The sequence below is a fragment of the Toxorhynchites rutilus genome, chromosome 3 (assembly GCF_029784135.1).
Source record: "Toxorhynchites rutilus septentrionalis strain SRP chromosome 3, ASM2978413v1, whole genome shotgun sequence".
NCBI classification, from domain to species: domain Eukaryota; kingdom Metazoa; phylum Arthropoda; class Insecta; order Diptera; family Culicidae; genus Toxorhynchites; species Toxorhynchites rutilus.
This window is the reverse complement of record NC_073746.1, coordinates 234,682,926-234,710,828: the sequence shown is the minus strand read 5'-3', so window position 1 is coordinate 234,710,828 and position 27,903 is coordinate 234,682,926. Positions and strand designations below refer to the sequence as shown.

The window sequence follows — 27,903 nt, the reverse complement described above, 5'->3', positions numbered from 1 at the left end:
TTTATTTGTTTTTATTATTACATTTTGGAGGGCTGGAAACTTTCCTGGTGTGTGTGTTATTTGTGTTAGTGTTATTTTTATTTGGAGTGGAGTGGTATAGAGTGTTAGCATGTGATTGTTGATTGTTGTTATGTGGGTGTTTATTGTTGGTGTGTGTGTGTGTGTTGTTTCTTCCATTTATTTGATTTGTTTGTTCGTTCCTTGTCCGTTTTCGTTGGACTTCTTTGGTTTGCTTGTTTTCCTCATCAGAAGACTTATGTTCTTCAGAAGATATTCCTTTGTTCGAGATTTTCCTTTTATTTTTATTCCTAATTTCAATGTATTCCATTGGATTATCTGATTCCTCTTCGGTTTGCATGTCCTGTCTATCCTCTTCAGATTCTATATTCTTTGGTTCCTCCATTTCTTCTTCTTCTGATTCTTCGGAATCTTCTTCAGATTCATCTACCGAGCTTTCCGTTTCATTGCCTGAAGTAATGGATTGGCTATTATCCTGATTGGGTCTAGCGGAATTACATTGGCATTTGCATTGAGTGCAGCCATCTACTGTTGTTTGAATGGTATTAAGTCTGTCCTGCAGCACACTGGAATAGGTTATTCCATTGTTCTGGAGGTCATACTTTTTCCTAGCTTCGTTGTGAGATATTCCCTCATCTACTCTTATTCTGGTTATGTTGTTTTCTCTTACCCATATTGGGCACGTCCTGTTGGATGAGGTATGATCACCCTTACAGTTGACGCAAAATTCAGGGGATTTACAAATTTTGTTTCCGGAAATATTTATTTTGTGTTCTTTTCCACAGTTTTTGCAGAGTGGAGTATTTCGTCTGCACCGTTTTGTTGTGTGCCCAAAGCGGTAACACTTAAAACATTGCATGGGGTTTGGATAATAATTCCTAGTCCCTGCTCGAAGAAATCCAAAATTTATATATTCAGGAACAACAGTTCCACGAATGGTCAGAATTAATGTTGGTGTGGCTATAATCAAATCATTTTCTTTCCTGGTGATACGCTTTACCTCGATCACTTTTTGATCGGCTAGTTCTTTTAACAATTCGTCTTCCTTTAAATCTAGAACTTCACGACAGGTGACAACGCATTTGCGTTGATTTAGAGTCGGATGGTAAATAATTTCTATTGGGGTGTCATCAATTAGCTTGTTAATTGAAAGTAAATTTTCGATAACATCCTTTTCTCTTACTGAGAGTACATATTGAATTCGGTTTTTATCGTCTCGTTGTGGTCTTGCACTTTCTAAGGATCCTGCCTTGGCAACTGTCTTGCTTACAAGAAAGGGGTTCGAGGGGAGGGTATCTTCCCCTGTGGCCCGTAATAGAAGAATTTCAAGATCACCACTCAGTGGGTCAGCCCAAAATGGACTGGTCCGTTGGGTTGGTCTTCCACGGTAACGGTTTGTAGCCCGGCCTCCTGGAGGTCCGGAACTACTGGAAGCCATTTTTGTTGCCTAGCTACACCCAGGTGTAGCCGGCGAAAAAGTCGTAAAATATTCACTAACCAAAGTAGACCCTACGACGTGCGACGGGGGACGAAAACGGCGGAGGACAGTAACGGCGGGGGACAATGCCAACGCAGTCACATGAACAAACACCGAAATCACTTGGCGGAAAAACACTATTTTTTTAAAAACACTTGGAAAAAATCACTTTTTAAATGTCAGTTAAATTAAAATCAATTTGGGATATGTAGTAAAAAAAATTTTTAACCTATACCCTTTGGGCGTCCTATCTCTCACTAACTCCTGGTATTAAGAAAGGTTTGGTCACTCACCGATCGTGTTGAAGAACCACTCCTAATACACCACCAAATGGTAGTGGGGTAGCGGGGAAGGGACCGGATACCGCCGACGGCAGGGCAATCGCCGCAGCGGTTCGAAGCGACGAAGCGAAGAAAACCTCTTTCCACACCTCCTGAGCTGCTGATTGATGAGTAGAAATTGCGCCAAAATCGCGCGTCACTGGCAGGAAAAACGTAGCTGATGGGACGGGCACAAACAGCGGGACACGCAGGGGGCAGTGAAAACTGCCGGTCAAAGTGGCCAATCCGACCGAACCAACTTCCTGAGTGGCCGTTGGGGGCTTCTCGGCTGCTTCCTCCTTTCCTGGTATCCGGACAACTGTTGCTGAAAAAAACGCTATATTTAGGACCGAAACCAGCTTTGAAAAAAGCTATACATTCGGTTGTAGGAGAAAACTTCTATAGTTATTATTCTCTTTTAGAATGGCGCTAAAACATAACCGTTGCGGTCGAGTGTCAGTAGCACCATTGAACGAAAACAGGAAGGAAGGAAGGTATTGAATTAGAGAGACTTTAAACTCTGAGAGTTCATTCGTCTCTTAGAACGAAAACAAGGGAAGTGTCATTTTATAAAACATAAAAGAATCGAATGTAAACCCCACCCTCTTTATTATATAAGCTTACTGTATACTCACGAATATAATAAGGGTGGGATTTAGATTCTATACTTTTATGGTTTATAAAATGACACTTCCCTTGTTTTCGTTCTAAGAGACGAATGAACTCTCAGAGTTTAAAGTCTCTCTAATTCAATACCTTCCTTCCTTCCTGCTTTCGTTAGAGACGAATGAACTCTCAGAGTTTAAAGTCTCTCTAATTCAATACCTTCCTTCCTTCCTGCTTTCGTTCATTTCTTACTCTACTCTCGCACCGTGAGGACTCGAGCTCGTTAGTCTTTCGCAGACAGCTCGTTAGTCATTCGGTGGTAAGGCACACGAAGTCAGCTCGGATAAGCGCACCAGTAGCAGGATAGGTGGAGAAGCCACATCGCTATCGACCGGGAACTTTGCGTGAAATTCATCGCTATCAGAAGTCGACCGAATTGCTGATCCGCAGCTACCTTTGCAGCATTTGGATCGTGGAATTGCTCAGGACTTCAAAACCGACTCGCGCTTTCAAAGTTCCGCGGCTATGACGCTGCAGGAGGCTTATTCGAAGATACCAATTTGTGTGCTATCCATGCAAAACGCGTCACATCATGCCCAAGGACATCCAGCTGGCCCATCGTATCCGAGGAGAGCGTGCTATATTAGCTTAGCATATAATCAACGGCCCTTTTCAGGGCTCCAAATTTGATGGATTAGAGTACAGAAAAGTTTTTTACAGGCCGAACTGAAAGGAGCATTTAGCGAAAATCGTGGTTTCGATAATAATTCGTTACCGATAGGTGCCATGGATATGGATTTCTTAATGAAGAATATGAAATACATGACATGATGTAGTGAATATATCCGAAGAAATCACTTTGGTGAAACTGCATTATAAAATTATTTGTGTACGAATGCCGCAATCGATAGTCGACTCTAATTTGCGCTGGGTAATTTCCTCGGAGGACTCGATTCCTCCTTTGAACATTAATAATCTCTTTCTGGCAAAACGATGTGGTATGAATCACATTATTTGAATGATAGAATGAAGAAGTTTTCTGCCAATTTCCTTCAACCTCCAAACGTATCTTTCTCCCGTTTGTCGTTTTCGCGTTCGCTAATCCTTTCTCACAACACCCATTTCTCGTTTGAGAAATTGTTGAGTAAACATTGTTTGCCAGTGCGCATAGAGCGGGAATTCCTAAAGATTCATTGCACCTCTAATAAATTGCCGAAAGACGTGGTCTTACGTTGATCGCACTTGATTGAAAAAATCCAAAACGAAATGTATTTGGTCGCAGATTTATATGAGTAGAAAGCAAATAATCGCTCAAAAATGACTTGATTTTCGCGATGTGAAACATTTTCCGTTTTTCATGTTATGCATTCAATATTGGATACGAAAATTTCCACTGATGGGGAAAAAAAATATTCAGAAGCTTTCCTGTTAATTGCGATTGATTGAAAAATAACAAAACCAAATGTATTTGGTTGCAGTGTTATATGGATAGAAAACATTAAAATAAACTCTTTCGCATGAATGTATTTTTCAATTCCCAGGGGAACTGGCAGATTATTTTTCAGCAACGATGATAGCAACGAGAATTCCGCGCGTGTATGTGTGTGTGTGTGTGTGTGTGTGGCGGCTGCTCCGATGTTTCAAGCGGAACCGTGGCATCACTCTCCTCCTGATGGATTCCCTTTTGGCCTTAGGTGCACAAACAGGCTCTTGGTGACACCGTTCATCAGCGTTTTCATGATAAACGAAATTAGCTTCACAACAACAGCGACAACATGCTCCAATCGCTGTTCAATCATAACTGAGTGGGTTTACGAGCGGCGCTCGCTTATATACCGATTGGTGATTTCAATAACCTGTTTTGAAAGCAATTTTAAGACTATTGAAACAAGTTTTTGGATGAAAAAGTAACAAGTATATGACGCGTAGACATTTTATCTTTCAAATGAAGAGTTTATCATACCATTTCGTTCAGTTGTTTAAGAGCTATTAACGCTCAAAATCTCTGTCTCCAGCGTAACGCTTTCGTTCTCGAAACTTTGGTTTTACACCCCGGTATAGAAATGAAAGACGTAGTCCTACGTCAAAATGTTTTATATTAAAATGTTAATTAGAAAAAAAAATCTGTTACAGTTTTGATGAATTTTCGTATTTTTCTTCCAATAACCTCCATAAAAGTTTGGACTCTCTGTTGGTCTACCTCAGCGGTAGTTTTATTCCACGATCTTCTCATGTCTGCAGCATGCCGAGTCAACCTTCTTTAATTTCAGCTTGACAATTCCCCTATATCTCCGATTGGGTGGAATTCGGGTCAGTTGGAAGGATTGAGGCCGTTTTCAATATGATCAACCCCATTGTTGCTGTATCACTGATGCACTCCTCAACTGTAGTGGTTAGCTTGTTAAATCTGACCAAAACTTCACCGGAGCTAATCAACGGAAACAGACGTTTCTGCAGGCACTCTTCCTTAAATATTTTCATGTTCATTGTCTTGCTTGTGACAAGAACCTTGGTTTTCTGCTGTTACCACAGCTACAAATTCTTTGTCAAATAATAAACTTCCTGACAAATTTATCAGCGAAAATGAGCTTAAATTTATCATTCATCAACATGTATCCTTCGTTCTTCTTCAAAACCTTATTGTACAACTTTCGAGCGCGTCTTTTCGACACCAGATTTTGCTTCAGCGTCCTGTTTGGTTGCTTGAAGGCACGGAAATTACGATAACCTTCTCGCATATGATGTCTCCGGATGGTACATTGGTTAGAGCTATGTTTTTTCGTGATGTCGTAGTCCGAGAATCCTTAATTGTTCTCAATACCTTAAACCTTAGCTTCCGATCGTAAGTTCCTCTACGATGCGTCCTCTGATCCATCCAAATAAGAGTTGTAAGTTTCAGCACATCATACACGATCAATTTAGTCACTTTCAGAGATTTCGCGATTTTAGTACCTGACCAAGCCGGAATTTTAATGTCCAAAATTAATTTTCTTTTATTGTCTTCCATCCTGCACAACATTTTCAAAACAAAACGGATTAACGTGAAATACAGGTGAGATACAGAATTCCCAAACAATTTGCTGTCAAAAGATTTCAGATACACCTACTACAAGCGCTACTATGAAAGGAACAGTGATTCCGGATTCCAAATATGTTAGCTTTATGTGTGAATGAAAAAGATGTATACCTATACTGAATTAATATATTACAGCTTTGAAGCTGCGAATTGGCTACAATCTGGACGTTGTCCTACCCTTTCCGAATATCATTCATAGACTTTCTCGAATTTATAATTCAAAAATGCAGGCCATGAGTCAATGTGCGAAGTGTGACTGACCGAACACGGCAGTCAACTTAGTCGGGTACATTTCGGATGCGCACAAGTGAAGTGCAATTCCAAATGAAGTCGAACTAAAAATTCCGATTTTAAAAACTTGTATTTTTGATTTGAACGAAGGTTTTTATTCCATTTGGGTTGGAGGAGATATGAGTTTTCCACAGCATTTGGGAATTTTTTGACTCAAGTGTAACTTTCTAAAAAGGCGTATCGATTTTAGTAAGAGAAATCTTTCATAATTTATATCTCAAATACTGTGAGTCCTACCGAAATAGTGTCTTAGAAAGAGTTATAGAGTATTGATATCCAAACGTGAAAAAAATATACACTGAGAAAAGAAGTACTCTTTTTTTCATTTACAAAAAAAAACTTTAATTTGCAATATCCAAAATATATATATATATATATATTTTTTTTTTCATATAGAATAGAAGTCATGTAGGAAATTTAAAAAATGGGTACAAGATGGCAAAACTATTTTTGACAAACATTGTGGAACATCGTTTTTTTATGAATTTTCGAAACTTCGAATTTTTGTATGTTGACAATCACTTTTAGCCGCAAATTATGAATCATGATGTGATTTAAAATAAAAAAGCTCTTTATAATAAAGTATTTTAATAAAAAAATCTCGAGATATTTGAAAATAACATTTCTAATGTATTGTCTTTTTCAATTTTTTTAAAAATTATATATGTATGTTTAATTTTTTATATAAAATATAAGTCATGTAGAAAGTTAACCATGTTATGTTTTTAAATTTCAACCCACATGTCTTCAAATGTTTTTCAACGTAACTTCTAAACATATATTTTTACCATAATGATGTATGTGGAAAAGTTGTTGAAAATTATAAGCAAATCCATAATTTTTTTTTAACATGGCGATCTATAACAGCAAACATATGAAAAGAGACTATTTACTATAAAAAAAACAATAAAATAGAAATATTTTTTTAAATATCTCCAGAATGGCTACATTTAGAAGGAAATTGATAAAGAGCTTTTTTGTTTTTAATCACATTAGGATTCATAATTTGAGTTTCAAAATTAATTTCGAAAATTCATAAGAATTCGATGTTCCACGAAGTTTGTCAAAAATAATTTTACCATCTTGGACTCATTTTTTAAATTTCCTACCTGACTTATATTTTATATAAAAAATTTAAAAAAATTAGAAATGTTTTTCAAATACCTCGAGTATGGCTGCATTAAGAAGGAGATTGAAAAAGATTTTTTTTATTTTCAATCACATAAGGATTCATAATTTGTGGCTAAAAATGATTGTTAACATACAAAAATTCGAAGTTTCGAAAATTCATAAAAAATCGACGTTCTACAAAGTTAGTCAAAAATAGTTTTACCATTTTGTACCCATTTTTAAAATTACATTACAATCTTACATGACTTCTATTTATATGAAAAAATGAAAAAAAAATTAAAAATATGTATTTTAAATATTGCAAATTAAAGTATTTTTTGTAAATGAAAAAAAGAGTAGTATTTTTTTTTCTCAGTGTATATTTTTTCACGTTTGGATATCAATACTCTATAACTCTTTCTAAGACACTATCTCGGAACGAATCATAGTTTTTGAGATATAAATTATCAATGATTTCTCTTACTAAAACCGATACGCTTTTTTCAAAAGTTACACATGAGTCAAAAAAAGGTTCAAAATGCTGTGGATAATTCACATTTCCTCCAACCCAAACGGAATACAAACTTTCATTCGAATAAAAAAAAAACTCATGTTTTGACATTTGTCGATTTCATTCGGAATTGCTCGAGTGATTGAAAATGCGATCAATGTCGTGCAGAGTATTCCATAGTCCAGTCATAACGGTCGGTTGCTCGTTCTACATCAAGCAAACACTCGTCTAGGGTAGACAATCTCAACCTGAGAATAATGGAGTAACAGAAGGTCATACAAATGCGAAGGAAGAAGCAGTTTGGGCCGCTACACGAAAGAAATTAGCTGAGGTGAAGAATTTTCTTAAGAAAAAGTATGAAATTTCCTCTCGAAGAGGAGCAGTTGCGTTAGTCGTGAGAGGGTTTATTCGTGGTTAAGCAACCAGAAGGTCGGCACAATAAGTCAATTGGAATCCAGGTATGGGAAAAATTGTATCTAAATTCGTTCGACAACACTCATTCACAGATAAAACTCATCCTTCTATTCTTGGATTATGTCTCACTATATTTGAGACAGAAAACAATCACCTATCATCTTCGCAAAGTTCATTCACGAATTCATCGGAAAATTTTTGTCTCGATTCCTTTCATTTTCAGCAGCAGAAAAATATCAGTCTCGATTCCTTTCATCTATTTTCAGAGAATTTTGCATTCTCTCATTTGTCTCTCGGAACGACGTTAGATGGTGAGAGAATCAGATTAAAATCGTTTGCTCGAGCCAATGAGCCCTATTATAGAAATCGAATCGAGGATTCGATACAATCACTATCACTATCACACCGAGTCTGAAATCATAGAAATCGAGGAAAACAGCTCGATTCGTTACTCTGCTCGAATGTCAGTGGCGGTGCTGAAATATTTTGAAACGAGTTTGAAATGTTTCACAAAGCACTATAGAAAGGATGCCAAATCTTTTTTTGAGACATCTGCTATGAAAATTATAAATATCTATATTTCCAAAAGTGTTAATATGGTTATGTTTTGGAGAAAACTGATATTCCCCCAACGAATGAAGCTTAATAGGCGTAATGCATGCATGGATGTGTGATGAAAATGACATCATGGAACAATTTGCTTTACAAAAAATATAATTAGTAGAAAAGGATTTTTCATGTATTTTCACAACTGCAATCTATGGAATTCCGTAAGGAGTCACACATGAATTCCACTTTTTTCAGTAAAACAATTTTTTTGCATGTAATTTTCTTTTAGCGTCGATTTCTTGTTGTAGCGGCGTCAATAGGTTTATTGTGTTCGGCCACCACCTGTGGCCCTAAATTCTCGCTTGTTGTGTGTTAGTGTTTTCTTTACCTTTCACCTCATGTCAATCCAAATCTGTAATTTAAAAAAAATCATTATTGTTTTGCAAGATATTTCAGCTTTAGCATATGGTATAGAAAGTTTGGTATAGTATAGCGATAGAGAAGAAAATTGCTGACAAAAGTAACACGTACTAATGTACGCTAGCAGGAATAAGCAATTTTTAGGAAGGAAATTCGGTTGATGGTAATTCAAAGAATATGATAAAATTTACTTATGAAGTTATATGTATCGTAGAAGAAACACTTACTTTCTGCCATTTTGAACCAGGACGCATTGATGGTCTCAGTGCATTAAGCTCCTCCCACTTTTCCTTAACCGGGATTCTATTTGAACTGCCTCCACAAATACCTCGAGCAATGTTTACATTCGCATTCATTGTTTCAACGAGTCGTTCAAACTGGTGGTGATTTGTCTGTCCACTCATTTCCAGCCACTGAAATATGTGCTGGAAGTATGTTCTGCATTGTAAATTATAACATGATCAATATAAATAATGCTGTATTGAACACTTACCTTGTATATACTATTCTGGCAGCACCGTAAAACAAATACTGATCAAGACAAACGAACATGTGTTGAAAATTGCATATATTTAAGCGTTTCTGAAATGTTTCCCAAAGGAAAATATCAGGGACGCAAACCAAAACAAAATAATTCTCTGAAGATATGCAACAAGTGAACCAAACAACTCGAAAAATTCTGACACTTGCATCGATAGCTATCACTCGCTCGGTGATATCGCATTACTCGATTTCTATAATGGTAAAATAGAGCTAACGAGCAAAATTCTTATCGCCTCGATTTCTATAATAGGGCCCAATGAGTGTCTCTGTGATACAGTTTTGATTGAATTCTCATACAAGTAAAATCATTCGTTTTCCACTCAAACATTTCACTCAAATAAGCTAGGTTGAGATCCTCTCTGATGAAATCTATTCCATTGCCACGATGCCACGCACTTCTCGGCTTTAGTCACAGTTTACCAAGTCTACGATACAGCAAAAGGGTGTGGTTAGATCGACATCTTTGGCTTTTTCTTCTCTTACTAATTTTAAAATAGTTTAGTATTAGTCATCAATGTATTAAATTCAAGAATACATTAATTGAAGCTCTGCGAACTGATTCGGATGCGTGTTTTATAACTCATTTGTATAATAGTATCTTACTGGGATTCAACATCATTTCGAGCTTTGTCTTTTGAAATAATTAGAATCCGTTTAGTGTATCCGAAATTGACAATTTTTTACGTCAAAACACATCACTGGAAGCGTTTGAACCTAGCATCACAAAATGTACAAACATTACAAAAAAGAAACGATATTGATAACGTTGATAATCAAACCGAGTTAAATAATATTGTCGTAATTTGGACGCGTTAACTCTCTGTTCACAGTCGTGTGGTGGATAGCTGCAAGGATGAAGAGATGAATGAATTCCTAGAGCATCGAGTCGAGTTTGAAGGCGTTTTGACTTCGCTGAGGAATACTTTCATGGAACTTATAAAACGCTATGATTTGTCTTAAGCTCTTTTAGGACGTGTTTTAATTCTTTTCAGGATCTGTAGTGAAATACACCATAATGCAATACTGTGGGATAGTCAGACCAATCTCCTCTAGGAAGCAGCTATTCCGTTATCGCACCTTCGTGTAGAACATGCAAACCACGCTCTCACTCTAGTTAAACTGAAGGCTAGGTATGACAATCCGCACGAAATTGCAGCGCAACATTTTCATCGATTGTTGAGCTAGCCGCGAGCTAGTCTGCATCTAAAACATCGATACATGCATATGGTATACATGAGAGAGGGAAACGAATTTATTTTGGGGGGAGTCACTTCAATATGCAATGAAGTCAATTTGACGAGGAAAAATGAAATGAGATAATCGAGTCGTAGAGTGATATAGCAACTAATCGCCCGAATGACTGTTGAGTCATGTTGACTGAGAAACCGCTGAAGGAAGCTAAAACTCATTTCCAACTGAATACGAAGGCAAATTTCTTCATAGCCCCTGACTATCCTCAGTTGAAATGACCGAGCCCTGCTTGCTATTGTCGAGAATGTGAAAATACTGTAGCATACCCGCCTGCACGAAGCACTGCGACCGCCTGTCGCTTCAACATCAATCCACATTACTACCACTGGAAAAGCTGATGTTTTGTAAACACTATATTTGGAAGAATTTCAGTCTCCTAAGTTATTTTTTAAAAAATATGAATGACTAATATTATAATTCGATTTTTTTACTTTTCTGAAACAACTTCTCTGTATATCCCTTGTATGAATTCGAATGATTGCTAGTTGTGAATTTAAAATGGATATCAATTTCCAAGTGCCATTCGATGGCTACTCAATTACTCAATTTCGCATAGTTTAAGCCTTATGCGAAATATGCCGTCTAGGCTAGCTTCATAACTTAAAATAAGAAACGTTTACAGCTACTTTTCCACTATGAACTTAACAACTCAAATACATCGGCTGAAATACAAGTGTACCTGTAATTGCAAAACTCTTGTAGTAGTAAGCGATTGTAACTATACAAATTTCCCCGTTCATATCTCACTGTATTTTTATTCTTTCCTTCCGACCAAAGAAAAGGCGAGAGAGAGAAAAACAAACACAGGGATTGAGAAAAAGGAGACACTCGACGGTTCCGCCTTCGCGTCTCAGGTTACAGTTTACATTGAATTATTTTCCCAGCTTTTCGCCACTTTCTTTCCGGTTGCTGCTCCGTAACCGGAAGCTAACGAAAGAAATGGCAGAAAACAGCATCGTGAACAAAAGCTATTTTCCCGAATGAATTATTCATTCCTTGGTTCGTTCTTTCATTCATTCTCAACTCATTTAACTCCCCCGCCGCGCTGCTGAGTACAGGCAGCATCGAGCACGAAGCTTTTCTCGTTCCTTGTGGCAAACACTGTTGCTGTTTGTCGAAAGACCTGTAGCCATGGATTCGCGTGCTTCTCATGCTTTCCTCGCCATTTGCTTTGAAGCAACGACGCGCAAACGTTTGGTAGCCAAACTAATTTTGAATTGTGTCGTCGGGCGCCACCACTATTTGTGGTGCTTGGGAGTTCTGATTTCGAAAGCTGGAGAGCTGCAAATTGAATTTTCGACTCATCAAACAATAGCGCAATCCATTTTCGAATTTTGTGTACATAGATATGCATATTTGATTGGATTGGCATGACTTCTGTATTCTTTGTGGCTCCCGTGGTCGAGTGGTTAGTGGTGTAGTCGCCAATCACACAAATCGTGAAAAGTGCGACTCCTTATCGGGTTGAATATTCCTTTTTCACTTGAAACTGAAACTTGAAACTTCAATAGGCATTCAGGCAGTGAAATTTGAAAATTTGCGTTGGGCGCACCAAAAATGGAAATTGTATCACTGTAGTCTACCATGAAACCAGTCGATGAATTCCAATGAGTACTGCTCGTAACTGAACGAATTGAAAGCACCGATCCAAGGAATACTTACAATTTCAAAAGGCCACAATTCATCTCCATGTTTTTAACATATCACTTAAAAACATCCAGGAAAAATGCGCTGTGATGATAGTTGTTTGATACTATTGCAATCATTTCGATAAAGAAAATTTTCTTTTAGATATTCGTTCCCATTCGATACACCAACTGTATCCAGTTTATCCCTGTACCGTAACACAAAACTATTCATCTGACTTGTGAATTTAGGAGAATTGCAGTTTTCTTGTTTTTTTTCTCATCTCTTATCATCTTATCCAGTGCAAAGTAATCCTCTGAAGTCACTAATCCATTATAGCTTTCTCTTCCTTCGCTGGAAATCACTTTACTTCTCACTTTACTTTGGTTCGAATCCGAGTTCAAAGCATTATAACGGTGAGGACGAAGCTTTGTTCCACAATTGATACAAAAATTCAAGCCAAAATGCGAAATGACGTGATACCATCACACGCTTTATCACTCTTGGCGTAGAACAAATGATAAACACCGCACCTCAACAACATCTAGCCGTCGAGCTACGACCGTAAACGGTTGTTATTGCTTCAAATTTCATCATGCAAATAATTTGATTTTTCATCCATACAACAGCGCAGCGCTCCGAAGAAAGCAAGTCTTTCACTTCAGCCAGCGCCGCTCGCTTTTCGTTCTTGCTCCGAACCCAAGCGCCACCCCCGCGTTTTGTGCATAAATCTAATTAAGGTAATTTACCAAGCTACATAAAACAAGTTGAGAATTCTTTTCAGCCAAGCTGAAATGCCTTTTCTTTGCCGGTTGTTCTTTACGACACAGCCACTGAAATGAGGCGCGTCGAGATGATGGAAGGAAAGCACAACAGGAAGCAAAAAAAGCACTGAAGAATCCTTCGCTCGGTGTAAAGTTAATAAAGAATAAAATGAAATTCCTTTTTCAAGCCCTCTCCACTCGTGGGTGCTGTGAGATGATCAATTACGAACAGTATGAGGTTTGAAAGCCGCTGAGAAATTATATTGCCGGCCACGTTCATTAGTAACTCTTAGATTTTTAGCTCCCAATGCTGTTTTTTCGATTTTATGATTTTTCGCACATTTACGACTATTTGATGTGCGCAAAGGTGCGAAAAATAAGTTTACAATTCATTTCTGATCTAATGACTTTATGAAATATTTGACCATAAGTCTTCAATGAGGTCTTTAACATGGGTTAAATTTCTGTCAATGCTATATTTTTTGTTCGTGAGGAGAAACTTTAAGGGTGAGAACATTCAGCATAACCAATGTTACGTCCATTAAAAGTTTTTGACCGTAGAATCCAAGCAAATCCGGCTTTGTACCAGTAACATGTTATTGGAGGTTCCTTGAAGCCGTGGGCATGTAACCACTTCGGAGATTCGACACCATCCGATCAGTCACGTGTTAGCTAAGAATTATTAAAAAACAGCGTTCCATGCTCCGGTATGGTTGGTAATAAATATAACAGTCTACAGTTGAGACTGGAATTACATAACGAACGGTGGATGGGAAAGTTTTCATGATTTTTTTCCCTATTAGCAGAAATATAACTTTGTTTATAAAAAGTTTAGCAGTCACACCTTTGTTGAGTTCGTTTTACTTAGTTCCATCCGCGTTGTGGACTGTTGGTAAACAGTTCAATCCTCACGACAAAATAAGGTATACCGCAAACGTGATAGTTTTTCTTCTAGCGTTAAAAATATTTTAGCCACCATATTCGACAGCCACGCAGAAAACAGAAATATGATTTTTCCGATTTTACGCATGCTTATACGGAAAATCGTAAAAAAATCGTAATCATTCCATTTCGTATCAGGGAAATATCTAAGCAAACATGAAATCGTATATGTAGCATCATATACGCAGATTTTGAGTGGTATGTGATGTGCATAACTAGCATATACATGCTAAAGTGGAGGCGATATACAAGCATGGTATATGATTGCGAATTAGTTCGAATGAATAAACGATATATACAGCCATTCCATGTCAAACCGATATAGTAGTTCTCAGATTTTCGTGAAAAATGGTAGTTTTCTTCCTTATCGCAAAACATTTGACCCGTCTTTTTTTATTTTTGACGTAGAACTATGTCTTTCAGGAAGGGTGCCAAATCAGGAAACAGGTCACGTTTTTATGAAATAAAGTTAACGTTAATAACTATTTTCACTGTGAACGAATTCTCATGATTTGTATACCAATCGAATCGGAAATTCTCTAAGATTTGTTTGATATGCTAAACATTACAATTCGCTATTCTCTAAACGGTTTGAATTCATGAAAACTGGAAGAACTTTCTTTTTTCTCATACATTTGTTCTGGCGATTTGTGTGCTAACCTTACCCGTAGTTCGAATGCTTATAACTCGAACATTTCTTAACAGATCGGAGAGATGTTCACATCAATTGATAGGAAATATTTCCACGTGTTTTTATAAAATGTTTAATTAATAAAATGTTATTTTTATAAGATGGACAATTGAACAACTGTAAAATGTCAAGCGTTATCTAAACGCTCTAACTTTTTTTTTTCTTTCTTTATTATAGAGATTTTCAGCCAAAGGCTAGTTCATCTCTAAACGCTCTAACTGCCAAGGGTTGATTGGCCCGATTTACGGTTTCCCCAACACAAACTTTAAAATCGTTGTACCTGTGGAAATCCCTTTTGCAAATATACATGGAAGTCGGGTGTGTTTTTGTTCTCACCGAGCTATGCTCCCCTAACAAGGACTTCATAATCAATGTGCCTGGAGAAATCCGCTTTGTCAAAACATGCAAGTCGGGGGTATTTTTTCCCTCTGAGCTGTGTTTCCCTAACACGTACTTCAAAATTAATGTGCCTGGGGAAATCCGCTTTGCAAATGCATGCAAGTCGGAGGTATTTTTTGGTGTTGAATACTTTTGTACTCGCTTGTCGTTGTGCAGATGTTTCCCCAAAACGTACTTTTGAACTGAGAGGCCTGGGAAAATCGTCGTTTCAGATATTAGAGGTGAATGAACTTTCGCGGTTTCAGAGGGAAATGTAAAATACAATGATCGTTTGACAATTCTTCCGTTTACATATTTTGGTAGTCCTAGGCATCATATCAAACGTAATAGGACGTTTATCAAATTTATTTGTAACAAAGCACATAATCTATTACAAAAATTTCGATGCATTTTGAAATAATATTCGAAGTGGTAAACAAGTGGATTGCATAATATAACTGCGTAGTTCTACGTCGAAAATATGCGGTCGTGTCCTAGATGCAACCCCTTACCATTTTTTATCAGGATGACCGTTTCCATTTTAGGGTTGTCCGAAAAACCAACTTTTTCCTCTTTTTCCAAAAATTACTTTTTTCAAAAATACATAACTTTTGAACTACTAGACCGATTCAGATGATCGACATATAAAATCACCTGGTATTTTTTGACTATACCTGCAAAAAAAATCGAATTCTGCTCTCGTTATTATTGATTGTATTCGTTTTTTTTATTGTTTTCATGGTCTCGAGACCAAAGGCGCTATATGTTTTTATATTTTTTCTGGAAAGCTGAAGATTTTTCACATAACATATTTCGAAAAGAGAGAAGCGTTTTTCTTCGTTTTTGAGCTATGATTTTCCTAAGTTGACCGATGGTTCGAAAATATTGTCGAGTATTGTCACTTTGAGGCATTTACACGAGAAAGCCTTGCGGGCACTAATGCACGAGCATCTCTTCGTGTACACAACACATGTGCATCGTTTGCATCGAAACGCAACGAGGTATTCCTGAACGCATCACAAAATTTTTCGTAAGAGAAAAGAAAGAGCCAATCCCAAGCTCGCGTGCTAAAGCCCGGTGTCATCGCTACTCGTCTCACGAAATTTAAGCGCACACAGGAAGTCTGCTCGCTCGGCCGTCTTTTGTCTCGCTGATTTGTTGCAGACAGCTCCCAATGACTTTGTGAGATGCGAGACTGGATAACGCAAAGCACACTGTCTCTTTTGCGTGCTGTGCGAGATCTCAGAAAGTCTAGTTTCAAGTAACTTAATGACATGAAGTAAAAAATTTCATTCAAATCTTTACAATTTAAAGCTGTCATCAAGCCTGATAATCTGGTAGAGAATAGTTTGTCTCCCAAATCACCACCAGACGCCTACACTATACATATGTCATCGATGTGTCAACTATATACGTTTTACATCATATCTTTATTCACGATCTAATATAATTTATTGGTGCACGATTTTTCCCAGCATGTAATACGATTTTCCATCAAAATTCATTGATTTTGATTAATCGACTCACGAACTGCATCTGCCTGATATGCATATTTGATGTCGCTCAAATCGATTTTACGATTGTGTGTATCATGAAACCGACGCTTGTTATAGCGAATTACGACTTTACCTGTAGTGATTAATAAATTCGGATTTTTTACATTTTAGTGATTTTAGATATACACGATATATACTTTGTTCGACCTTATATATGATTGTGATTCGATCCCACTTTATATATGACTTAGAACGACTTAATTTTTGCTGGGATAATAATAATATTGTTCAGAGCAAAAGAAACTGTCAGTGTAAAAAATATATTTGAGACAAACAGAAAATAAGGAACGTGAGGTGAACATCCGAAGAATTTTGTTGGTTCTAACTCTCTACGAGGAAGATTCACGTCGATTAAATGGGGTAAAAAATGGGCATTGTCCCTCGAAATGTGCCTAAACGAACTACTCCACAAAATTCGTACCATTCATTCGAAAATCCAAACAGAAGTCAAAATAAGGTTGTGCTACGTTTATCAGTTCACTTTTCTACTTCAAACACAACAAAAACTGCAGGTTTGGATAGAAATCCCAGCAAACATTAAACCCACGGTGCGAATTTTTTGTCCGTAAAGGATCATCATATACCCACGGTGCATAATCAGGCCTTACGGCCAAACTTTCTCCACCGGTGGATCCACATTCATAATACTAATAAACGGAAGGAAGTATACGAATTACAGCATGCTTTAGCTGTTTGCAAAGCGGACGTGCGACGGTGAAACGACTATTCACCGGTGCAGTGGTGTGGGTTTTAATTGTTTACAACTGTTTGGAAAGTTTCAAATTACCATCGGTGATGGACCACAAAAACGAAACATTTTGTGGCAACCGGTGTGAATGAAATGTTCTCTTCACGTCAAAAAATGCTGGAGTGTGAATTCACGTAATCCACGAAGCATCGCCAATGAGCAAAGAATTTGATGCTGGTGATTCTGACGCATCAAAAAAGTTGAGCTAGAGGTACAATTACAATTTCTATTCGTGCGCTTGTTTCGATGTCCATAATTAAGTAAGTATTTTGGGGGTGTTCCCCAAATTAATTTGTTCCATCAATGAATTTGAACCGATTTAAATTTGCCCATGTTTAAAACAGATGTTCAATATCCATTTTTGCTCCAACATGAAAGAAATATAGTCACAACAATGTGTTATATCAATATGTAACCGCCACTATCCAGAAATAAAAAAATAAAAAAACAAACACACAGTTACCAGAATCATTGTTTGGAATTTAATGATATCCTGAAGCTATCCGTAATCATCCTCCTCATTATCTTCAAAACCGTGCATACGATACGACTGAAAAAACTGACGAATTCCAACATTCTCACTCTGTTTACTCACCATTAAAGCTGGACCTCTTTAGGCTCTGGGAAAGTTGCTAGCCCTTTGGCGGGAAAATGTGTTGGATAGTTTGTGACGCATAGTCTCCTACACATCGCATATATAGGGCATCTGGATAAAGTAAGGAAGTCCTCTTTAAGACACATTCCGATCCCTCCAGGCAGTTGTTTTATGTTTTCAACTAAACGGATAAATTATACATCGCCCTGGGGAAGTGCGATGATCGTTTCATGACATCAAACAAACAACAGCTGAACATCAAATAGAATTTTTAAACTCACCACTAGAAAGTTGTTCCAGTTTGTGTTAACAGGACGGATGATATCAGATTTTCGCTTTTGATTTTTCCCGATAATAATCATTTCACATTCTAGAAGAGATTCAATTTGTTTGATATGTGTTCTTCAGAGAAATCATTTCATGCAAATTTGCCTCAATCATGACTCTTTAAACTCTCCAGTGTCTAGTAAGTTCAATTGCTCGCATTCCAACTATAATCTAATATATGGATTAAAATGGACTAGTTTCGGATTGCGCTGAAAAAAAAAACTACAAAAGATAATTCAATGGATCAATTTTTCCCTAAATCTTACGTTTATCAATGATTCGACGCCCTGGAACCTTAGCCATGACCGAAGAAAAAATGAGTGTCGACATCTTCAGCTCTTTCATGCACTTGGCGATCATCTGCTTCTCCGTTCTGGCCCCGAAATTATTTGAGTAAATCCTCCGATTAAGGTTCGCACAAAAACTCAGTTGGGAAGGTTGGCGGTACAACGTTTATCTTCAACCATCATAAACCATCTTCATTTTCAGCTTCTGTTGCCTCGTCGGGCGGCCGGAGCCAGACTTCCGTTCGACGATCTCGCCTTTCACTATTCAATTCAAATTGTCTGTCATTTTTTTTGTGCACAACAGAGATAAGCCGGATACAGGTAGATTTACCGGTTGTGTAACATTTACCCGAAAACCATTCACCCGAAATGTAACAAATACGCAAATGACAATCACCCGAATGTGACATTTACATGAATGTAACAAATACCCGAATACAACATTTATTCGAATGTAAATAAATGAAGAAGGAAACTTTTCGACAAATCAGGTTATGAGTTTTGTTGAAATTTCTGATAAAAAAATAAGATTATTGCCATACAACGTGAGAGAGCAGCATAAATACGAAGTGAAGTGAAAATTTGTAATGAGGAAATTTGAAAATTATGCAGGGGACTTCACTGATTTTTTAGAAATTAGTGTAGGTACAATTAAAATGCTTTCTTCTTTCCTTGCCGAACAATACTAACACTATAAGATCATTTATAAATCATCACGGGCTTCGGAACATTCTTTTCGATAATATAGTAGATAATTTCAACATAAAAAATATCAATCATAAACGTGCTGAAAATGTGATTTTTTTAAGAAAACAAAATGTCATATTTTATAGAGTTTTCCTTCTCTAAACATGAGCTGTTCTTTCGCGTTTTTCGTTCTATATATTAAAATTGGACATATCAAAAATGAACATCTAAATTCAATAATCATAGAAAAATAATCCCTTATTTAACAAGTGAGCTTTTCTGTTACGTAGTGTTCAACTGATTTTAATTCATTATCTGAATTATTAACAAAATTGAAATTTCTTTCCTTCTCGAAATCATTTACCACTCGGGTATGTATTCTATCCGGATAAATTGTATTTGAAATTCTTTGAAATTCTTCACATTATAAAATGAAGTTGCGAAAAGTGGCAAAGTATGATACAGATGCCTCGTGGTGAAAGGGTTAATGTGTGCTTATTTGCGAAAAGTAACTTATTTTGCTCTCCTATATGGCTTTTATATTGTTGTGACAAACATATAAAACACAAACTCACCTTTTGCAATAGAGGTGAATGAACTGAAGAGATTAAAGCATTTTATGAGGTTGTCAAAAAATGTGCTCAAATTAATTTTGGATGTTGTTTACCAAGTTAATAGTTCTAGTTCTAGAAAAAAAATTCGAGTTCTAGAAAACAAATAATAATATTGTTTTCACAATGCTGAACGTGTCAGAAAAATTTCGTAGAATTTTTCGTACACACAGGGTTTTCCATTTCGGGCTTCCGAAAGTATACAACCCTGCGCACAATATAGCATCGCACAACGTGTTAATTTTGTTAAATTATACTATAAAAATGATGAAAAACCGGCAAATGTTTTTCGAGCATTACGGACGGATTTTGGTCGTCATGGACGGCCTACAGAGCACACAATCGCTAATGTAGTGCGTAAATTCGAACAAACTGGATCCGTAGCGGATATTGTGAAACCTGTGCATCATCGTAATGTGCGTTTGGCCGAAAATATTGCTGCTGTTGCTGCCAGTGTGGAGGATGACCCGAATGTTTCGATACCACGGCGTGCTCAGCAATTGGGCTTGTCGAACACATCATTGTGGCGAATTTTGCATTTGGACTTGCACCTACATCCATATAAAGTCCAACTGGTACAAAAATTAGAGCGTGGTGACCATGGAATGCGTCGGGCATACGTCGATTGGGTGAACGAACAACAGCAGCAAAATGCTGAATTTTCGCATCAAATTTTCTTCAGCGATGAGGCACATTTCGAGCTCGGTGGCTATTTGAACGCAGAAAATTTCCGTATATGGGGCTCAGAAAATCCACACGTGATTGTTGAGAGGCCATTGCATCCGCCAAAAGTCACTGTTTGGTGCGCATTATGGTCTGGTGGAGTCATCGGGCCGTATTTCTTTGAAAATGTGGACGGCGAGACGGTAACTGTGAATGGTGAGCGCTATGGCCGCATGTTAACCGATTTTTTTTGCCACAAATTGAAGATATAGATACGGATGACATGTGGCTTCAACAGGACGGCGCCACGTGCCACACAACACGACCGAACATGGCCATATTGCGAACGAAATTTGAGGGACGCATAATTTCGCGTTTTGGTGATGCCAATTGGCCGTCCAGATCATTCGATTTGAACCCGCTAGACTTTTTTTGTGGGGTTATGCGAAAGACCGTGTCTATGCCGACTATCCGCAAACTCTTGAACATTTGAAAGACAACATTCGTTAAGTTATGACCGAGATACCGCCCCATATGTGCCGAAAAGTCATCGAAAATTACCTGTTCCGGATCAAGGTGTGCGAGGAAGCCCTAGGTGGACATTTGAATGATCCTCACCTTCTCACAGGATTTACAAACAATTTTTTGAAACAAACTGTACCTGTTGAACACAACATATAAAACAATCAAAATCCATTAAATAACAGTGGTCATCAACTGTAGTCAGATAATAAAAAAAATTAACTAAGTGGGAACTGGGTCCTTATCTTCTTCTTAAATGGCACTAACGTTGATAGAGGAACTTCGGTGTCTCAACGTAGTATTACTTGCGTAATTTTTTTATTAATTGGTTGACATTTCTTTGCCGAATAACACGCCTTGAATGCATTCTGAGTGGCAAGCTCTAGAGTACGCGCGACCACAGTGCAAGCCGGAGAAAATTTCTTTAACGAAAAATTCCCCCGACCAGAACGGGAATCGAACCCGAACCCCTTCATGTTAGGTGTGATGCTAACCACTCGGCCACGATCCTTGTCATTGATACCTATTCAGTTCTGGGAGTATGTGCCTCAATTCAAACGCAGTAGAAACAAAATCGAAATGAACGTAGCCTTCGTTGAAGCTAGCCGACATGAAGCGTACTGAGTAACGGAGGCCTCATAAAGTGTTCCGGGTTCGTACTGCAAAAAATTCCGTTGGCGAAGCAATCGTTCAGAAGCGTAAATGTTAAGCTGCCCCAATAATTCTGGTGTGTTAACTTCTCCGTTAAAAATGTTTGCAATAAACATAGCTTGAAATATGCTCCTTCTGCTGCAGACACTGCAGCAATGTCTGCAGCCCCAGCACTTTGCATCGATTTTCGTATCAGGGAAGGTTCATAGGATCTCGTCACGGAAGGCGACGGAGGACATATCTCACAAATTTCTTCTGAATCAATTCAATACTACTGGTCCACGTTGACCAATTTGGGTACCATACTTGAGCATTAGATTCCAAAATCGATCTCACCAGAATTCATTATAGAGGCTGGAGGCAAAGTGGGTCATTGAATTCTCGGGATATTTTAAACAGAAATCCCAGCTGCCGGTTGGCTTGAGAGAACATGACATTGTAATGTAATCTAAAGGGAACTTCCAGAGTGATGTCAAGATCACAAAGCTGGGAGACGCGATCGAGTGATTGTCCTTTAATTTCATTATCGTATGTTATCGGATTGAGCTTGTGGTGAAACGAAGTAACATTACATTTGTGAATGCTAAGCATTAGCATGTTCCGTGTAAACCGTTCGGTAAAACGATTCAGCAGCCGTTATAGAACATGGCAATCCACAAAGCTTCTGATGTCCTCATAAATTTTGACGTAATCGGCGTAAAACAATCGCCAGCCAGGTGGTAGTACAATAGAAAACTCGTTAATAAAAGGTGAGAATAGCAAGAAACCCAGATTGATCCCTTGTGGTATGCGATAGAGGTTCGAAAATTGTTCCGATCTTTTCGACCCAATATTAACGGTGACCATACGTGAGGTATGATTCAAACCAGCTTACAAGATCCGCGGGAACACCGATTCTTCCTAATCGTTCTAGCTGTATCCCATGGTCAACTCTATCAAAGGCTGATTTCAAGTCAGTGTAGACGGTGTCGACTTAAGCACCAGCATCAATGTTGCTTATAGAAAACAAGGTAAACTGAACTAGGTTCATGGTAGTTGATCCTTTGGGGTAAAACCCATGCTGATCGAAGGCAATGTGATTCTTTCAGGCATCGAAAAGTAAGTCATTCATTAAAATTTCGAAAACCATAGATCACAAAGTTATTCCTCTGTTATTCCAAAGTTATTCCTGTTATTCCTCTGTTATTCTCAACGTTCTATCGATCTCCTTTTGACGTAGAACTACGTCTTTCATTTCTGTACTTAGGGGTACGGTCAAAGTTTCGCAAACGAGAACGTTACGTTGGAGGTGCAAGGTTGTGAGCGTTAATATCTCTTCTCCGGCTAAACGAAGTGGTATGATAATCACTTTATCCGGAAGACAAAATGTCTAAGAGTGATATACCTGAAAACTTGTTTCAATAGCTTGAAAATTTCTTTAAAAACTGTCTAGTGAAATCACACAAAACTGCATTCAAACTGGCGTCCGCTCGGAAAACCACTCTCAGAGACGAATGACGTTTTGGTTTCGCTGACAGCCAAAACATTGTGCCCTCCCTGGTCAATTCCGTTTCTATATTGCTACCGGTCTGAACGGAACCTCTAGAGAAAAACGACGTATCGGGAATGATTTTAAACAAAGCGGCTATCCTATTGAGACTGCAAATTGGGCCATTGACGATAGATAATGTGGACAATATAAAATGTTTCTTGACGGGTTGGGGTGGAGAATGGATACAAGATGGTAGAACTATTTTTGACGAAATTTTTATGAATTTTGGAAGCTTTGAATTTTTGTATGCTAACAATCACTTTTATCCACAAATTATGAATCCTGATATGATTTGAAATAAAAAGGCTCTTTACCAATCTCCTTCTAAATGCAGCCTTTCTCGATTCCAAATTTTTGTCTTTTCGTTTTTTTTAATTTATATATGTATTTTTTATTTTTTGTTTTTTTTTTATTTTTTCATATAAAAAAGAAGTCAATTTATAAAAATTTCATGTTCCACAAAGTTTATCAAAATTAGTTTTACCATCTTGTGCTCAATTTTTAAATTTTCTAAATGACTTCATTTTTATATGAAAAAATTGAAAAAAAAAACAAAAAAAATACATATATAAATTTAAAAAAATTAAAATTAAATAGACAATAAATTAGAAATGTTTTTTAAACTATCTCGAGAATGGCTACATTAAGAAGGAGATTGATAAAGAGTTTTTCTATTTTAAATCACATCAGAATTCAGAATTTGTGGTTTAAAATGATCGTTAACATACCGAAAAAAAAATCCGAAGTTCCAAAAAATCGAAAAAATTCGAAGTTTCACAAAGTATTTCAAAAATAGTTTTACCATCTTGTGTCCAATTTTTCAAATTTTCTACATCCCTTCTATTCTATATGATAATATTCAAAAAATAAATTAAAAATATATATTTTAGATATTGCAAATTATTGTTGTATTGTGTATATTTTTTTCACATTTGGACATCAATGCTCTATAACTCTTTCTAAGACACTATTTCGGTAGGACTCATAAATTTTGAGATATAAATTATCAAAGATTTCTCTTATTAAAATCGATACGCCCTTTTCAAAAAAAATCCCAAATGCTGTGGAAAACTCATATTTTCTCCAACCCAAACGGAATACAAATTTTCATTCGAATCAAAAATACTCATATTTTGTCATTTGTCGATTTCTTTTGAAATCGCTCTATGACAACACACATTTTTTGACGTAGAACTACGTCTTTCAGGAAGGGTGCCAAATCAGGAAACAGGTCACGTTTTTATGAAATAAAGTTAACGTTAATAACTATTTTCACTGTGAACGAATTCTCATGATTTCTATACCAATCGAATCGGAAATTCTCTACGATTTGTTTGATATGCTAAACATTACAATTCGCTATTCTCTAAACGGTTTAAATTCATGAAAACTGGAAGAACTTCCTTTTTTCTCATACATTTGTTCTGGCGATTTGTGTGCTAACCTTACCCGTATTTCGAATGCTTATAACTCGAACATTTCTTAACAGATCGGAGAGATGTTCACATCAATTGATAGGAAATATTTCCACGTGTTTTTATAAAATGTTTAATTGATAAAATGTTATTTTTATGAGATGAACAATTGAACAACTGTCACGGCTTACAGAGACAAGGCTAGCTACTCCGGATCAGTCATTTTTTAGTGACGTCATCTGAGTCGTTGAAGTAAACAATGTGTTCTTATTTTTTATTTTTCGTGCTTTGTAAGTTTGTGCGTTGATAATATAGTTGATTATATTTAACACCATGAATAATTTGATAAAACATTTATCCACAAAGAACATAATTCTCGGTTTTTCGGAAAGCGAAAGAATCTTTTTTTGGCCCGATAATGTCATTTCCATAATTTATATACCCGCTCACAGCGCATTGAACCATTTTCGATTTTTCATTTCAGAAACATTTACGCGTAAGTCGGAAAACAAAATACAACTGGCGACTGTTTACACTGACGACTCGGATGACGTCATCAAAAAAAATGTTTACTCGCTAAAGAACTAGCCTTGTCTCTGTAAGCCGTGAACAACTGTAAAATGTCAAGCGTTTTCTAAACGCTCTAACTGCCAAGGGTTGATTGGCCCGATTTACGGTTTCCCCAACACAGACTTTAAAATCGATGTACCTGTGGAAATCCACTTTGCAAATATACATGGAAGTCGGGTGTGTTTTTGTTCCCACCGAGCTGTGCTTCCCTAACAAGGACTTCATAATCAATGTGCCTGGAGAAATCCGCTTTGTCAAAACATGCAAGTCGGGGGTATTTTTTCCCACTAAGCTGTGTTTCCCTAACACGTACTTCAAAATTAATGTGCCTGGGGAAATCCGCTTTGCAAATGCATGCAAGTCGGAGGTATTTTTTGGTGTTGAATACTTTTGTACTCGCTTGTCGTTGTGCAGATGTTTCCCCAAAACGTACTTTTGAACTGAGAGGCCTCGGAAAATCGTCGTTTCAGATACCAGAGGTGAATGAACTTTCGCGGTTTCAGAGGGAAATGTAAAATACAATGATCGTTTGACAATTCTTCCGTTTACATATTATGGTAGTCCTAGGCATCATATCAAACGTAATAGGACGTTTATCAAATTTATTTGTAACAAAGAACATAATCTATTACAAAAATTTCGATGCATTTTGAAATAATATTCGAAGTGGTAAACAAGTGGATTGCATAATATAATTGCGTAGTTCTACGTCGAAAATATGCGGTCGTGTCCTAGATACAACCCCTTACCATTTTTTCAATTTTGAATGATATAAAATTTCTGTGCAACCTGAGTATTTTTGTTTTCTAAAATTCTGTGCCTCAAAGGATTAATGAGAGGTTCAAGAGTGTCGTTAGTGGACAAATTAACTGCTTACAACCAAGTCGTATCACTTAACACTTAACACACGAGACGGTATGTGCAATGGGATCAAATCAACCGTGTAACTTTTGAGTGAGCTTGTAAAGCAATCAACTGAACGTTTATATCGTACGAAAACACCATTATCGAATTCTTATTTGGTTTTCTTTCCAATTTCAGATGATATCTGGCGCACCGATTTAGACTTCATGGTAACACACAACGATCGACTTGTCGTACTGTCATTCATGACCTCACCGTATCCGAACACAACTCAAAAGCCTTCGCAAATAGGAAGTGGTGGTGGCGACAGAAGTGGTGAATTCGAACGCAAGCTCTACCAGAACGGCTATTTCGAACACAGTGACCTCGTGGAGAAGTTCTCTGCTTACGAAGACGACGACGATGAGGACATTGACAACGACGATGATCCTTTCCGCACCCATGAGGCAATGGAGATGGGACGACACCAAGACCATTCGGTCATTTCCATTTCCACCATGGAGAACTTCAACGTGTTTGATAATCCAACCACAATGCACACACTACCTCCAGCACAGAATCTGCTAACGACGACTTCGGAATCAAGTCCGACGACTACAACCGTTACTACGACGACAACGCCAAAAACAACGCGACCAATGGTGTCAAAGAAAGGTGAAAAATCCAAAAACCACGGCCACAGCCGTAAACATTCTAGTAAAGGGCATAGCAATGGAAGCAAGAAAGACAAATCCCACCACCACAGTCAACATCGCTTGGAGGATGTGGATGCCCAACTAGAGCTGCAGCCACAACAGGAGTTCGACTTTGGGGAGTACGGACAGCATGAAATTACTACACTGTTTGAGGTCAATCATAGCCGAAAAGAGCAGCCACTTGGTAAGAAGAATATACCATCTTCGATGGCAACGATCACTAGCGATACGACCACAACTGTTGCAACAAAATCAACCACAAAAGCTGCGGTGAAAAAGATAGCCAGCAAAGATAGTGATACACATATCATCAAACCGGTTAAACTACCGGAGAACGCTATTCCGTCAACTCCAGTGACAACCAATTCTAAGATTATCGAGATCAAACCAAGCACAACAGGAACGACTGTTAAAAGTACAGCGAAGAAGATCAAACGTTATACTTCAGATAATTACAGTAGCGAGAGTTTGGAAAGCTTGGAAAACATACCGAGTGTGGATGAGGATGAGTTCATTATCAAGGACGAAAACGGAATGGCAATCAGACCAGCATTCCTGATAGGAACGGTTCCAGGGAACGACACAACGAAACCAATTGAGTTGACTGGATTCGCTGGATTTCTGCATAACATTCTTGGTGTAGACCGGCAGTTCAACGTCAAGCGCTGGGCCTCAATTCCCAGCTTGGAGTTCATCAATCTCTCATTGGCACTCATGGCCTGGGCTGCCCGCTATCCATCCGTTTTCTGGCACACTTCGAAACTGTTCTCTTTCCTATTCAGTCTGCAGATGGTGGCCAATGGAGTCGACATACTTTTGAGTTTCGCTGGAGCCAGCGTTCTCTATAAACTGCAAACCATCGGACAACCATTGCCTCTACAGGCTCCTACATTGATTTTGAACGGAACGGTCACGATTGCGCTCACCATGTTGGCGGTGATATTAACGATCGCATCCTCCATGGTACTATATTTATATGGCCATGGTAAGCTGACGGTGAAGATACGCGATCGAAGAATGATCACAGCCAAGCAGAGTACGGACGTGTGGGCTTACTTCGCGCACTGTTCCTCACTGTGTTTCGTGTTGGCTCTCGCGGTAGTTAAGGCTCCACTGCTTCACGATCTGAGCGCAACCTATCGGGGCAGCTTGGACGGAGCTGTGTTAGCCGCAGGTAAGTTCTCACGAGATTGA

General features: G+C 37.8%; 1 protein-coding gene across 1 annotated transcript in view; it reads left to right on the top strand.

Annotated features, from left to right (window-relative positions):
- The window catches only part of LOC129778147 (protein tincar), a 316,584-nt gene that overhangs the window by 272,598 nt on the left and 16,083 nt on the right, over window positions 1–27,903 (top strand). The window contains exon 7 of the mRNA XM_055784877.1: window positions 26,192–27,883. Coding sequence (XP_055640852.1) covers window positions 26,192–27,883 — 1,692 coding nt within the window. The remainder of the gene's footprint in view (window positions 1–26,191; window positions 27,884–27,903) is intronic.